Below are 16,686 nucleotides of genomic sequence, written 5' to 3'. Positions count from 1 at the left end.
TATTTTCTGTGATCCTAGACATGTGGCTATTTCAGGTGATGCCAGGCACATAAGCCTCATACAGGCAGAGGATTAAGCTTTCATTATTAATAACACAGAAAACAGGATTCAATGTTGCGGGCAAAACAAAGCTTTACATTAATAAATGAATCGTGTTCTTCACCACTGTAATAACGTCATAATGTCTCCCTCAATTAGTTTTTACATGGTCCCTTATGCTAACCACTTAAATGGTCAATTATTTTTCTTCAAATTTATGTGAAATTGTCAAAAAAATAAATGTATTTAATTTAGGTCAAGAATATATTTTTCAAACTGAATCCACAATTTTATTAACAAATATTCAGATTTTCAAAAAATATTATTAAAATTTAAAAATTTTGTTTGCTAGTGATCTATGCAGGCTTTTAAACTCTAGCGGGTTTGCTGTGGTCTTACTTTGGTAGCGTTCCCGCTAGGCTAGCGTTCCCGCAGAAGGAGGGCAAAAAGCACCCTGCCCTCACAGGCTGCGGGTGCAGTCTTCACCCGCGGGACGCAGTGTCCCGCGGGTGGAGAAATGTGCGGTGACCCGGTCACCGCCGGAGAATAGACGCCGGGCGCATGCGCCCGGCATCTGTTCTACCTGTCTGCAGCGCTTGGGGGCTGCCCGGCATGTCCGTAAGTGCCGGGCATGCCCCCAAGTATGATGAAAAAGGGGACGCGTCTTATAGACACACCCCCTTTTATGGCCACGCCCCCTTTTCGCCCGTGCGCACAAAGTTGCCCTCTCTAGCTCCGGCACCCTGCCTGCCGCCGGAGCTAGAGTGAACACTACTTTGGTATAGGGGTTTTGAAAGCATCAGGGTCAGAGTTCTTTTTAGAAGCTCAAACCAACCTTTAGCAAATGTTCTATTTTGAGCTTAGACCCTGCAGTGGATCCAGTTGGTTTAAAAAATCTTAGCAAACCATGCTGTCCATGTAGAAAACATATGCAATTACAGAGATGGGCGTCTGTTATGTTACAAGGGAATGGTATGTAATGCCGGCTGCCGGGATGCCTCCTGTCACAATACCAACAGCGGCATCCAGATGGTCGGGTAAGTATACTTACCCTCCCTCCTTCCCCCCCTTAATCCTCCCTTCATGTAGCCTAACCCTCCCCACCCCCTAACCCTCCCTGTTAGTGCCTAAACCTAAGTCTCCCCCCTTCGTGCCTAAACCTAACCCTCCCCCCCTCCAAAGTGGTGCGTAACCCTAACCCTCCCTCCCTCCTAGGTGTGCCTAACCCTTACCTCCCCCCCTAAAATATAACGCTAACCCCGTTGTATAACATAAACCTAACCCCCCCCTACTGACACTAAGGATGTCCCGGACTTACCTCATTCGGGCAGCCATCAGTTTGTGTTCCAGCGTCAGGATTAAGATAGGCATACGTATTTAGATGCCTATCTTAAGTCCCTTGTCGGGCTTCAGCCGTCGGGATTTAGGCTACTTCCCTTTACAAGTTATTGCACCAGACACCTCTTTAAAATAAATGTAAAAAAAAAGCACTGAGGAGCAGCTCGGCTGGAAACAGCAAAAAAGAAGAACAAAAAATAAATATATAAAAAATGTTTAAAAAGCAAAACGGTTAAATATACTGTGGAGTGGGGAAAATGGAGATAAATCATCTAAAGAAAAAAAATTTTTTTATAATTGATATATATATCAATCGAGGACCGGCACTCAGGAAAATATCATACTACACCCGGGTGCCTCTCCAGAGGTGGACTCATAGATAAACAAAAATAATGGACGGAACTCCGGGGCTAGTAATGCAAATAATCACAGCAAGCTGTATGGGTAGATGTCAACGTTTCAGAGCACCTATGCTCTTTTGTCAAGACAAAATTGGATAAAATCACTAAAATTATACATAAAGGTTTTTAAAGTTTCAGTTTAAAATACCGGTCCTTGTATGGCCACCTCGTGAGACCCTGATCTAGGGAATAGTTTATCTGAAGGCGTATTTTAAGTTCACCTCACGCACTGATTTTTTTTGTTAGCAGTTAAAGCATATAAGCAGTAACCACATATAAGAAATTTTTGCACTAAGAGAAAGAATTATAAATTACAACTTAAAGTAATTTCTGAACAAAGTATTGCAGATGTGCTATTTTTACAAAGGCATGTTTACCTTTTTATTTTATTTTTATAATTTGCTGTAATTAAACATACTTGGAACATTAAGCCTAAATCAGACTAAAAACTCAAGTCTTAAAACAGAGGTTTCACTCCGTAAAATAGCAAAAAGCAGCAATATGCAAAAATTAGAAGAAAACACCCAAATGCTTATGATATCCAAAACAGTAAATTACATGTACATGACACAGATTTACAAAACTGAGGTTTGTGTGGATCTTCAGTGCTAGAAGCCTAAAGAGTAGCATTTACACACATACATATATATGATCTGACGGGTTGGGTACGAAATACAGATGGCATACAAGCCGCCGGTTCAAATCCCGATGAGAGAAGCCCGACAGATGAAAATCCCAATGCCGGCTCGTAAGTATGTTTAACCCTCCCCTCTCTCCTCCCCCTAACCCTCCCTTGGGGGTGCTTAACCCTAAGATGCCCAAGCCTAAGTCCCCCCTCCGTGGTTCCTATACCCCCCCTTCCCTGCACCCTAAACCTTACCCTCCCGGGGGGGGGCTGCCTAGCCCTAACCCCCCCTTGCCCTAGCCTAGACCTAACCCTCCCGGGGAGTGCCTAACCCTTAGTCCCCCCAGGAGTGCCTAAACTGTGATGTAATGTCCTGGACCAAAACACAAGATCATGCTCCTGCAAACGTCATACCAAAGGCGTGTGCACAGAAATGGGGCGTGGCCTTGTGACAGCTAAGCCACGTCCCATATTTGCACGCTGCTATCGGCTTATTACCTAGACTACAGATATATTTTGTCTCTTTGCCTCTGACTGGTTGGCCACCCCTGTTCTAGATGATATTAGCTAGAATCTGATTGGTTGCTATATGCAGCAACTTCACTTCTAAAAACTCGATCATTACTAAATATACCTCATCTAGCGGCCGATCAGTAAGTCTGTATTGCTTACCTGATCGGCAGCTTAAAAGAAATCAATGCTCATCATACAAATGTCTGTCACTTATCTGTTATACTGCCAGAAAAGAAAAAGAGTACATACAGACATACTTAATGCCAGTGTATACTGTACATAGCCTTACACTGCAGAACTTTTGTAGTACAGGTTGAGTCTCCCATATCCAAAATGCTTGGGACCAAGGGTATTTTGGATATCGGAATATTCCGTATTTTGGAATAATTGCATACCATATTGAAATGTCTTAGGAATAGGGCCCAAATCTAAACACAGAATGCATTTATGATTCATATACACCTTATACACACAGCCTGAAGTTGTTTATACAATATTTTCAATAATTTTGTGGCTCAAACAAAGTTTGTATAGATACATGAAATTTATTTATATGTCATATACACCTTATACACACAGCCTATAGGCCATTTTATACTTTAGTTTAATAATTTTGTGCATTAAACAAAGTTTGTGTACATTGAACCATCAAAAATCAAAGGTTTCACTATCTCAGTCATACTAAAAATATTCCGTATTTCGGAATATTTGGATATGGGAGACTCAACCTGTAGTTACTAAAGCAGAACCAATAGAAAAAAAAATAAAAAATAAAACTCTCAGAAACAGATCCTGCCTCTAGTCAGTCAGCAGAGTATAGGTTTAAACAATATGGAAGCAATAGAGAAAAGGTACCATACACTTACTGGAGATATGACTGCCAGTTCACTTTGTTAGCACGAACCTCTGCAGCTTTGGCTGCAATAATGTTTGTAGGGACAGCAGCATCAACAGCACCTCGAATATCCATCTCCTCTTCTTTGTTCCTTCAGACACAGAATTCTCATTACTTCTTCGCTAATTACAAACCAACATTTTCTTTAGGAGTTTTTTTATTTGAGTTTAAAAGAGTAATTTATAACAGAGGTAGATCACCTGTGGCTCTTCAATGGAACTACAAGTCCCAGCAAAGGCTAGCATTGAGAGCTTGGACTTATGATTCCACAACTCTAGGAAAGCCACATACTACCCAACCGTGGTATACCACATAAAGGGCCTGATTTAGCATGGATCGCAATTGCAACCGCATCCGTAGATCAGCCGATGGGGCGTACTGCGCCTGCACCACAGTGCGCAGGACAGCATTGCGATCACGAACGCAGACAGAAAGCCATCGCAGAGTGAGTGACGGGACGGGGAGTGTTCGGAGAAACGCAGGCGTGCCTGTCCGTTTGAATGCCGTTGCATGGGCGTGCATAAATTAGCCACTGCGATGGCATATGCAGCATGAGTACTCACTGCATGCGACGAGATTTGCAATTTCTGAGGAAGGTCATGATGTAATTCTGCATGAGGGTCTGATGTTACCGATGTATATGCAGGACTGTGAGGTATTACAGATGTGAGAAAGGGATAGTGGGCGTCTCTATGTCGGCTGAGCGGTTGCAAACATTAGCATATATTCGCAGCAGAACTGCGTGCGTAATCACAGCTGCGATCGCAATAGCGATCCGTAATGAATCAGGCCCAAAGTGCACCTGTCGTCTGCACATTTTTCTTATGTTGTAATTATCATTATAAAGTGATTATTTCAGGACTTTGAATAACTACTCCTTTGCTGTACAGTAATTTTGAAAAATTTTATTTCTAAAGACCTTACAAAATGTTAAATTAAGAGTTATGGTAGACTCACCTTTGGTTAACTATATTTATTCTAAGTCCATAGGATCCACAGGGATACCATGGTGGTGTGTGTGGTTGGAGAGATCTGGGCACCAAACGGTCAACGCTTTAGCTCCCAGGATGCACCAGTTGTCCTCCACCTATACCCTGCCCCCCAGCCACAGGCAGATAGTTTTGTAAACAAGCCCAAGGCAGGAGCAGGAAAGAGGAGAAGGAAGAACAGTACACTCAAGACACGCTCCCAGTAGATGAAGGAATCAGTGATCAAAAGAAAAAAATACCCAATGAGGCCTGGTGTATCAGGGTGGGCATTCTGTGGATCCTATCGATTTCGTAGAAATAGTTACCAAAAGTCTACCATAACTCTTAATTTCTTCTTCAGGATCCATAGGGGATCCACAGTGATATCATGGGTATGTCCCATAGCAGTGTCCCCTAAGGGTGGGGATGCTCCTGTGCAGAAAGGAGAATCCGACGTCCAAAGGAAGCATCCTGAGAGGCAAAAGGTATCAAAGGCGTAGAACCTGAGAAAAGTGTGGACGGAAAACCACGCGGCTGCCTTGCACAATTGTTCAGCAGAAGCGCCACATCGAACCACCCACGAAGGTCCCACAGACCGAGTAGAATGTGCTGTAACCCTGTTTGGAACAGGAACATTAGCTTGCGTGTAGGCCTGAGAGATTGTCATTCAGAGCAATCAAGCCAGAGTCTGTTTGTTAGCTGGCCAGCCTCGCTTGTGAAAGCCATACAATACAAAGGGAGAATCTGATTTGTACGATCCACGTAGATCCAAGGAACACGAACCACATCCAAGGAGGCTTCACCTGCAGAAAGATCTGAGGACTGGTAGGCCGGAATCACAATCTCTTCAGTCAAATGGAACCAGGATACTACTTTGGGAAGGTAACCAGCCCGGGTATGGAGGACAGCTCTGTTCGGATGAAAGATCAAGAAGGGGGAGCGACAGGAGAGCGCTTCCAAATCAGATACCCTGTGGGCAGAGGAGATAGCGAGGAGAAAGAGCATCTTTGCCGTCAGCCACTTGAGATCTAAAGAATCCAGAGGTTCAAACTTAGAAGCCTGTAGAGCCCGGAGCGCCAAGGACAAATCCCACGGAATACCGGAGGGACAAAAGGAGGTTGAAGGCGGAGAACACCCTGAAAGAATGTTCTAACATCAGACAGGGGAGCGATCCTTCACTGGAACCAGACTGAAACCTGAAATCTAAGGGAGGCCAGGCTGAGGCTGAGGTCCAACCCAGCCTGGAGAAAGCCAAGCATCCAGGAGACCCTAAAAACTGCAGGGTCATAGCCTCTGGGGGAGCGCCATTGAAAATTGAAATTAAGAGTGTCAAAGTCTGTAATAGATGCGGGCTGGGGAAGGCTCACGCGCCCTGAGTCTGGACCACAGAGCGAGAGAAACCCTTGGCCCTTAAGAGGGATGACTCAAGAGCCACGCTGTCAAAGACAGACGAGGTAGGTCCGTGTACAGGCAAGGGCCTTGCGCTAACAAAATCAACTACTCAAGCCTCAAAAGGCTGGTAGGATTTGTGCGCTGTATAACCTGGCCCCAGGGAGAGGTATACAGGGAAACTGGACCCGAATCTCCAGAGACCTGTAGGTTCAGAAAAGCCCTGATTAATGGCTGCTGACTGTCTCATATAGGGAGGAAGGTGAGTAGGAGAAGCAGCTCAGAAGCGGGAAGCCTCTTGTGAGGGATCGAACTCTGGGCTGGGGGAGTGGCTGCCAGGGAAGAGCTTACATCCCCACTGCTGTATCAATCGCCGGGTCCCGCTGACCTCAATATGGTCCCCGACGCCAGACTTAACTGCCCCGGTGGTCTGGTGGAGGTGTGGATGAACCACCCGCCCCACTACAGCTTCCTTCGGCTGGTCTCCACAACCGGAGCGGGAAATCGCCTTACCCGTATTCCCCGTTTGTCCAGCTGCAGCCCTGGGATCCAGAGGAGCGGCTAGCCAAGCCCCGCTGGTGCCTGCCGTAATCACTGGACTGCTCACCGGTGTTGCGGCACCGGCAGGGATAGATGGAGCAGTAGCTCAGGCGCCCATTAGGACGTCTTGCTGCTTGCTCTGAAAAAAAGAAAATAAACAAGCTCCTAAAAATAAAGCTTGGGACTGCCGAAGCAGTCCCCCTGTCTAAAGGTGCGACCGGTACTGCCGGCACCAAACGAAAAACTGTCTGCCTGTGGCTAAGGCGAGGTATATGTAGAGGAGGACTTGTGCATCCTGGGAGCTAAAGCTTTGACTGTTTGGTGCCCGGATCTCTCCAACCACAAACACCCCGATGGTATCCCTGTGGATCCCATATGGACCCTGAAGAAGAATTATGTGACTTATAAATCATTTATTTTACAAATATTGGTATTAAATCAATAGTATAAACAAAAAAGTTAAAAAAAGACAACCATTCAAATTCAGGTTCTATTTGATATCTGCCGACTGTGTATTATAGTCTACAGCTGGGTACACACTTACGATATTTTGCCCAATCCAAAAGATCGGGCCAACATGTCATCGAAATCATGACGTGTGTACCCACTATGGTCCATATTCAATTAGAAGCGAAAAGCAGAGATCCACAAAAAAGTATCGCCGATTGCATCTTTTCGCCTGTCGGAAACTTATCTCCGTATTCAATTCCACCCACTTTTCGCGTACGCGGAAAGTCAATGCAATATAACAGGCAAAAAAGATTTGCCTCTGAATAGAAGGAGAAAAGAACTGAAACATTTTTATTTTGGGGTGCAAAGGTGCGGAAACCTCTCAGAACCCTTGGAACAGACCCCCAAAGGACAACTGCGTCAAAAAATTCCAGAAAAAAAATTAACACCCCAAAAAAGTACTTTCATTTTGGAGGCAAAGTGGGAGGACAAATTCAAAAACTAAGCGAAATAAGGTTTTGTGGGTGCCCTAAGAAGAGGCCAAGCGTTTTTGGGATTGCAGGTGCTTTTATGACGGAGGAATTTCACTTTTTTTTTTAAGCTTCACTATAGAGATGATTGTATCTATTTTCAGGTAACCCAAATTTGGCAGGAATACTTATTTTCTCCAAACAATACTGCTTTATGCCAATCTTCACCACTTGTGCAAAGACGCTAATTGTCCCAACTTAAGTACCCCAAACAGTTTTTATTAAGACTAATTGGACACTACTATATTGATCCCCAATGTTTCTGTATCTTTTTTGGGGGGTTCAGGCCGATGTCCCCGATTCTTACACCACTTTCCGCCTGATCTGACTTTGCGTGTCGCCGTTTTCGCATCTTTTGGAATTGAATATGGCGAATAGCGGGGGACGAGCAAGATAAGTTTCCACGGCCAAAAGCCGCGATGTAGGTGAATAGTCTGGCAGGCGGAACTTTATCGCGGGTGCGAAACTTATTGAATACTGACCTATGTCGGCCATTGCGTGCTCCTGCAGGGTAGTCAGCCGCATCATCAGGTTGTCCTTGCATTCAGCTCAATCTGACGATGCGACTGACGACCCCATGCTGCGGAATGCGGCAGGGGCCGACGTAGTGGGCGGTTGGGCACCGGATCATCTAATGTGTACCGGCTGCACAATATGTCAGCCCGTCGGTGGGGGGGGGGGGGTCATCTTTCGTCTTCGCTGGGTACACATATCGTTTGATGTGTACCTAGCATTAGTCATGCAATGATGTTACAAAATGTATCTCTTAAAATATTTGAATCAGAATCACTGACAATATGCGAATGTCCTTTCTTTTAACCTTCAGAACGGCCTGTGATGACACAACAAAACTTTTGTTTCCTCTAAACACTTGTCTGGAGGGCGTGACCCATTTTATCCACAGTTACAGGTTCTTTCCAGCCCCTCATCTTACCTCTAGCAACAGCAAGTGGAAGACTCTGGATTCTGGCAGTCTGGAAATGCAGGACTGGAAGAAATTACAGTAATAAAAATTACCCAAAAGGAAAAAAAAAAAAAAAGAAGACGCAACCGTCAAAGACTGCATTGTAATATCAACACAATGATCTTGCTTATTTACAGTGTAAGAACTCATGCTAAATACTTAAAATAACCTCAGACTTAACTAATTATTTGTAATGATCTATGATTAAATAACTTATTGGTACATAAGATCTCTTCTGTCCTCTAAAAAGAACACTAGTAAAGTAAAAATGTCACCATAGACTGTTGCTTATATATAGTAACAAGACAGATTATAGTGTTTAGATACGGTATGATCTGAACATTTTCTAATCCTACAACTTCTTAAACATTCCTATAAAATGCATATGAACTATATGCCCTTGTATTAAAAAATTTGAAAATTTTAATTTAAACCAATCACAGGCTTGATACAAGCACATCTCGTAAATGGCTAAACACACACGTGATTGGCACCATTCCTCATTAATTAAAATGAAACATGACCTCACTCACGTTTACAGCTTTTAATTCCAATCAAGAGCATTAAATTAGTTTTATGCATTTGCAAATTAATTTTAGCTACTAGAATACAGCTTGTTTTTAAATAACGGAGCAAAACAATGCTGCCGATAGTGAACATAAACATTTTTATATTATAACACACACGTGTGATGTTTCTAGTTTACACTTACACTCTAATGTAAATGAAAGTTTTGGCAGACACAAACATCAAACATACAAAGGTCCCTGCTAGTTCACATATAGCAGCTATATTTTAAATGGACTTTAAACAGACAATTCACTTATTTGCATAGCTTCACTTACCTTGCTATACTGAATGTTTTATGGACTGATAATGTTCATGTACAGATTCTCTGTAAAACAAACATACTTTGTTATGTAATTCTTTGCGGCACTAAATGATACTTTGTTTGTGATTTTTCTAGAGTTATATAGAACCAGGTTCTCTGATGTTATTTTATTATTCGCTGTTTTATACACTGCTGGGAAAAGCTAAACAAAAAACATCTCTCTTGACTTAGGTCACCCTGGACAAATAATCAATTAATACAGTGTACAATAAGTTGCAAAGCAAAAGTAAGTTGATCTGTAAGCATGCCATGTTGGAAAATTTAATTCTTAGGGGCCTATTCATTAAACCTAAAAATTCTCTAGAGATAATTAGGTTTAGAACTCGCATGGAGTTCTACCTAATTATAGGTGGAATTCATCATTCCACCTCTCCATAAGTATCTATTCCGAAAAGCTGTCATTTTTGCAATGACAGCTTTTCGGGAAATAGATACTTTTCCCTGCCTACACTACCTTATCGCATCTGGAAACAGTGCTGCGCATGCGCTGTTACATCTGTAAAACCAGCGCATGCGCAGCACTGCCTACAGATGCGTTAAGTTTGTGTACCCCCCCCGACTTACCTGTCCGCGCAGCAGCCTCTGGCTCCGTCATGTGGTTTCCCAGCAGACCACATGACAGATTAGAAAAAAAAAAAACTTTTTTTTTTTTTCTTCTAAACTTTCTTGTGCTCTGCTGGGGAGCACACATGTCCGACCAGCCTCCGAAGCCTGACGACGGAGCAGAGCGCCGGAGGGACTCGTCGGGGGACCTGCACACGCGGATACAGGTAAGTCGATTCTGTTATTCGCCACCTCACAGTGGCGAATAGTAACTGCATCAAATTCCGAAAATTCATAATTTTCGGAATTTGATGAATACCACAGTTTCCACATCCCCATACTAATGTATGGGGAGTGTGGAAATTAACGCAGGGGAACTTAGCAAGGAGATATGTGTGATATCTCCTGTACTAAGTCTGTTCATGAATACCAAAATAACGTTATTTAAGGAAAATGTCCTTAAAAACGTTATTTTAGTGTTGACGAATAGGCCCCTTAGTATTATACGTAATATATTTCATTTCAACTGAGAGATAATTCATGACATATCAAGTTTTAAGGTATCTTTTTTTTTAGATAATACAAATGTTAATAGTTGTAGATTTCCAACCACAAAATTTTTTTTTAAACATATTATAATTATCACATAATGATATTTGTTACATGAAGAGCACTACCTTAAACATCATCTATAACAAGCCTAAGGGTTATTTAAGTGGATTAGCAAAATGTGCATTATTTGCAGAGTATGACACAAGGCACCATATTAAAGTGCAAGTAACAATGGGAGAAATTCTATTCAGCGCAAGTTTATTAAATTCCTGGGATAAGTGCCCGCAGTTATTCAATTGTCCCCAATGCAAAATTCACATCTACATGATTTCTGCTCGCACCTTCCTGAGGAGCGAGCAGAAATCCACACTAACTAGTGCTTCGGAGCAGCATCACGTTTGGTAACAGCATCGTGCCTAGCTCTTAGGTCAGACAATACAGTTTACCGCAACTAAACCATAGGCATTAGTCGCGGTAAACTGCATCTTCTTACTTACTGTAAGTGCCAAGGTGTGATGTGAGCAATTGACTAGCTCCCGGCACTCATATCAGGAGTTTTTACAAACTTCCGTTAAATTGAATTCCCCCCAATACATTAAATATTCACATATTAAGGGGAATTTAATAAAGCTTGGAGAGAGATAAAATTGGAGGTAAATAGCACCAACCAATCAGCTCCTGTCACCTTGCAGGCTGTGTTTGAAAAATGAGGAGCTGATTGGTTGGTGCTATTTACCTCCAATTGTATCTCTCTCCAAGCTATATTAAATCTACCCTATAATAAGCTATAACTTGCATGGCCATGAAAGCTAGGGCTAGCATACAGAGATAAGGGGCCTCATAACTGTAAATCGCTGGGTGGGGAAGGGGGGATAGCGGCACACAACTACATCACCAGTGTGGGGGCAACTCTCTTGCATATGTGAACTGGGGGAATTGGGGGCACAACAGTGTGTTTAACTCATTTGTGGTGCTGGGAGTATTCGTACATTACACTTTTTAAAAACATCACAGCATATCATATTGAAATTTTGTTAGTAGGGGCCCCCAAAAGTTAGATGCCCTGGGACCCCCACAAACCTTAATCCGGCCCTGATGAAAAGGACAGACAGGAAGAAGTGTAGCAAGCACAATAGAACAGGCCACTGGCAGTCCTGGGTATAATGATGTCCAGGGAACAGTCCAACTAGACCTAACCGACAGTCCAAGCTCCAAAGCAGCCCAACAGCCTCCAGAATCAGGGAAGTCCAGGCAGATAAGGCCGCAGAGCCGTCATCCCCGTCACACCGGTCATACCCCAAAGACACAATGTTACCATCACTCACCCTATCCACAGGCTGCGACCCGGCACTAGGACCGAAGAGATTGCAGCAGAAGCCCGGCTCTCTGCACTGTATACACTGTGACCTCTCTCTGCAGCTAGCACACAACTGACAGGCACGGCAGTGTCATGTGACAGGAACTCGGTCAGGTGATCAGCCAGGAAGCAGCGGAGAGAGCTGTGATCATGTGATTCATTACAGTGACAGTCCCAGACTCCAGTAACAGTGTTGTTATTATTACTGGGCTGGCGTTATAGAGCTGTGCTACTGATGTGTTTCTGCTTTTCCCACTTATTTGCCAGCGCTAATAATGTGTTCTTAATTCATTGTCACATTTCACTATTTCAGCCAAGTCTCTTGTAACTGAAAAATTAGTGTAACAAACAGAATCAGGCTTTCCATTTCGGCAATGTTCTAGGAGGCAGAAGTGAATGTTAAACCATATTTTTATGCACCTAGGAGTATATAAACAAAATGACAGTTTGTTATGATAGGTTGTGACTGCTGGATTTAAAACTGCAATAGCAATAAATGTGATATAAGCCTGATTTGGGGGTATATGGATATGGCAGTCTGTACAGATGCTGCCATAATCACCCCAGCTCCGCTATACAGAAGTTAAACCAGCCTGCGCTGGCTGCCTCCGGACCCCAGGTACAGTACCCATGGACACGCCCCCATTTCATATTTTTTACATAAAATTATGCAGAAACTGCAGTTTCTGCATAATTTTGTGTTTTGCTTCCATGCTAATGCATACCCTCCAACAATTCACATCTAGAATCCAGTTCAGGGGCGTGGCCATATGTAAAGGAGGCGTGGCAAACAATAAAAGGGGCGGGTCCATGAGTACTGTACCTGGGGTGGGGAGGCAGCCAGCGCAGGCTGGTTTAACTTCTGTACAGCGGCGCTGGGGTGATTATGGCAGCATCAGCACAGACTGCATAGTAGAGAACCACGGGGGGAGGAGCAGAGCCGTCTGTCACTCAGCAGCGCTGCTAAAAGAATCAGGAACTCGGTACAAACAGTACAACCCCTGTTTGCCGGTACAGACCATTACAAAAACGGTACTGTACCGGCTGAAATGGTAGAGTTGGAGGGTATGCTAATGGCACAATGCAGGAGATGTCACAGAAATCTCCAGCAAAGTGCTAAGTAGCACTGCAGATCGCAGTCCTCATTATTATTAATGGGGCCTACGATCTAACCCCTATGTACTAAACTCCAAAAAGCAATGCTTTTCGTAGTTTAGACACCATCTGAAGATGGTGTAAAGTACTGTAAACCTACGGGGGCTCCAGGTGCAGGAGATAAATCTTTCAATCTCTCCCCCTGCATGCCCCAGCCAGTCCGGGAAGCTGACCCTGTGCGCATGAGCAGTGTCAGCTTCCCCCTGGGGAATTCTTTCACTTCAGTGAAACACTTCTCTTATATGCCGGGGATATAACTCACGGGGACAGAGCTTACCGCAACCGATATCCCTGCGAGATCCCGGTAGTACATAGCCTTGATATTTTTATTAAAAATTAAAATATCCCCGGTGAGTTGGAACATTAATAATTTCAGCAGTGCCTCGATTATTAATACATAGATCTCTTAGTGCTATTGCTGTTTTAAATAAACCCTGCTGAGAATTGGTGCCTTTGAAAACATGCTGAATAATAAATATTCCGCCTAGTGATTTCTAAGAAGACTATTTACATATAGATTTTTGACCTACCCATACAAGTTCAATGTAATCGTGCGCTGAGATAAAACAGGAAGTTGATATTTTGTTGATGCAGGTGAAAACACATTTGTGAAAACATCTTTACTAATTTACAGAGCAGCCTGTTTGAAATCCGGGACGGGATTGCAGAATTTTCCTGGTGCGATTTATTAAAGTTAAATCTACCACAAAAATGCTGAGAATCCACACTATTGAATAGATAACACTACCCCGATTTTCTCCATTGAAATATAGAAACCACCAGATTTCCTAAGCAAAGAGTTTGATACCAGCCGCAATCCCGCCAAAACAAATGATCAGTCTCTGTGAGGCGTGTTGCTGGAAAGCACCGCACAGATCTCCAGGATCTGTAAAGCCCTGTTTATTTTTTATTTACAAAAAGCATACATGCCTACCCCACCGGAAGTCGCAGGAGGCTCACGATTTTTCAGATAACCACCGCACCCCTGGAAGGGTAGGCACTTCTCCTGCATTCTGCCCACTTTGCCGGGTCTTCGAGTAGGGGGCGTGACCTAATGACGCAATTCTATGAGAATCTCATTTGGCCCAGCCCCCTTATTTAAATATGTGCCTTTTGTGGCCAATTGTAGTGAGGGGCAGTGCTTAATGATTAGGGGTGAGCGGGTTCGGATTTCTAAAATCCGAACCCCCCCGAGTCCCCCCGATCCGAGGCCGATCCGAGTCAGGCTCGACTTTTCCCGCCTGACTCGGATCTGAAATTGAGGCAAAACGTCATCATCCCGCCTTCCGGGTCTCGCGGGTTTTGGATCCTATATAAGGTACCCGCGTCGGCGCCATTTTCTCACTTGGCTGTGGACAGTGAAGAGGAAGGGTGGGAGTTAGGGTTGGCTGGGTTGACCGCTAAAGGATGCTGTAACCGCCAAAGGGCACTCCAAACAAAATAAAAAAATATATTTTTTTGTGTTTGTGAATTGTGTGCGCAGTAGCCGCACGTGCATCAACAAAGTAGTGCCAAGCGTGCGCCTGTGTCCCATAAGTAAAAGGCCGGCTGGCTTGTCCGTTAAAGGGTGCTGTAACCCCCAAAGGGCACTCCAAACAAAATAAAAAAATATTTTCTGTGTTTGTGAATTGTGTGTGCAGTAGCCGCACGTGCATCAAAAAAGTAGTGCCAAGCGTGCGCCTGTGTCCCATAAATTAAGGGCCGGCTGGATTGACCGCTAAAGGGTGCTGTAACCCCCAAAGGGCACTCCAAACAAAATAAAAAAATGTTTTCTGTGTTTGTGAATTGTGTGCACTGTGGCTGCACGTGCATCAACGAAGGAGCAGCGCCAAGCATGCGCCTGTGTCCCATAAGTAAAAGGCCGGCTGGCTTGTCTGTTAAAGGGTGCTGTAACCTCCAAAGGGCACTCCAAACAAAATAAAAAAATATATTTTTTTGTGTTTGTGAATTGTGTGCGCAGTAGCCGCACATGCATCAACAAAGTAGTGCTAAGCGTGCGCCTGTGTCCCATAAGTAAAAGGCCAGCTGGCTTGTCCGCTAAAGGGTGCTGTAACCCCCAAAGGGCACTCCAAACAAAATAAAAAAATATATTTTTTTGTGTTTGTGAATTGTGTGCGCAGTAGCCGCACGTGCATCAACAAAGTAGTGCCAAGCGTGCGCCTGTGTCCCATAAATAAAGGGCCAGCTGGATTGACCATTAAAGGGTGCTGTAACCCCCAAAGGGCACTCCAAACAAAATAAAAAAATGTTTTCTGTGTTTGTGAATTGTGTGCACTGTGGCTGCACGTGCATCAACGAAGGAGCAGCGCCAAGCGTGCGCCTGTGTCCCATAAGTAAAAGGCCAGCTGGCTTGTCCGTTAAAGGGTGCTGTAACCCCCAAAGGGCACTCCAAACAAAATAAAAATATATATTTTTTTGTGTTTGTGAATTGTGTGTGCAGTAGCCGCACGTGCATCAACAAAGTAGTGCCAAGCGTGCGCCTGTGTCCCATAAATAAAGGGCCAGCTGGATTGACCACTAAAGGGTGCTGTAACCCCCAAAGGGCACTCCAAACAAAATAAAAAGAAAATTTCTGTGTTTGTGAATTGTGTGCACTGTGGCTGCACATGCATCAACGAAGGAGCAGCGCCAAGCGTGCGCCTGTGTCCCATAAGTAAAAGGCCGGCTGGCTTGTCCGTTAAAGGGTGCTGTAACCCCCAAAGGGCACTCCAAACAAAATAAAAAAATATTTTTTTTTGTGTTTGTGAATTGTGTGCGCAGTAGCCGCACGTGCATCAACAAAGTAGTGCCAAGCGTGCGCCTGTGTCATAAGTAAAGGGCCAGCTGGCTTGACCGTTAAAGGGTGCTGTAACCCCCAAAGTACACTCCAAACAAAATAAAAAAATATTTTCTGTGTTTGTGAATTGTGTTTGCAGTAGCCGCACGTGCATCAACAAAGTAGTACCAAGCGTGCGCCTGTGTCCCATAAATAAAGGGCCGGCTGGATTGACCGCTAAAGGGTGCTGCAACCCCCAAAGGACACTCCAAACAAAATAAAAAAATATTTTCTGTGTTTGTGAATTATGTGCACTGTGGCCGCACGTGCATCAACAAAGGAGCAGCGCCAAGCGTGCGCCTGTGTCCCATAAGTAAAGAGCCGGCTGGCTCATTTCTTAAAGGGTGGTGTAACCCACAAAGTGCACTACTCTCCAGCAAAAATAAAAAAATATTTTCTGTGTTTGTGTGCGCCTTAGCCGCACATATATATCAATATAACATAAATGGAGGACCAAACTTTCTCAGATAAAAATAAAATAGGGAAAGATCAAGAACCACTTCCTCCTAGTGCTGTTGCTGCTGCTGGGAGTTGTTCATCATCCCAGAGAGGAAGTAGGAACACCACTACTTTTACTAAACAATTGACCCTCCAACAGTCCTTAGCGAGGAGGATGAAGTACGACAGCAGTCATCCTGAAGCAAAATGTATAACTGAGGCCTTGACTGCTATGTTGGTGTTAGACGTGCGTCCGGTATCCGCCATTAGTGCCGTGGGATT

General features: G+C 44.0%; 1 protein-coding gene across 1 annotated transcript in view; it reads right to left on the bottom strand.

The window, feature by feature from the left end:
* Positions 1-12,121, bottom strand: part of ATP6V1H (ATPase H+ transporting V1 subunit H) — a 146,352-nt gene extending 134,231 nt beyond the window's left edge. Inside the window, exons 1-4 of the mRNA XM_088469540.1 lie at positions 11,965-12,121; positions 9,498-9,547; positions 8,623-8,676; positions 3,783-3,902 (exon numbers count right to left, since the gene is read on the bottom strand). Coding sequence (XP_088325666.1) covers positions 3,783-3,886 — 104 coding nt within the window. The 5' untranslated portion in view covers positions 3,887-3,902; positions 8,623-8,676; positions 9,498-9,547; positions 11,965-12,121. The remainder of the gene's footprint in view (positions 1-3,782; positions 3,903-8,622; positions 8,677-9,497; positions 9,548-11,964) is intronic.
* Between the last annotated feature and the right edge of the window lie 4,565 nt (positions 12,122-16,686).

This window comes from Taudactylus pleione, unplaced genomic scaffold (genome assembly GCF_031769625.1).
Source record: "Taudactylus pleione unplaced genomic scaffold, aTauple2 ptg000093l, whole genome shotgun sequence".
Lineage (NCBI taxonomy): Eukaryota > Metazoa > Chordata > Amphibia > Anura > Myobatrachidae > Taudactylus > Taudactylus pleione.
This window is presented reverse-complemented; position numbering and strand designations above follow the sequence as displayed.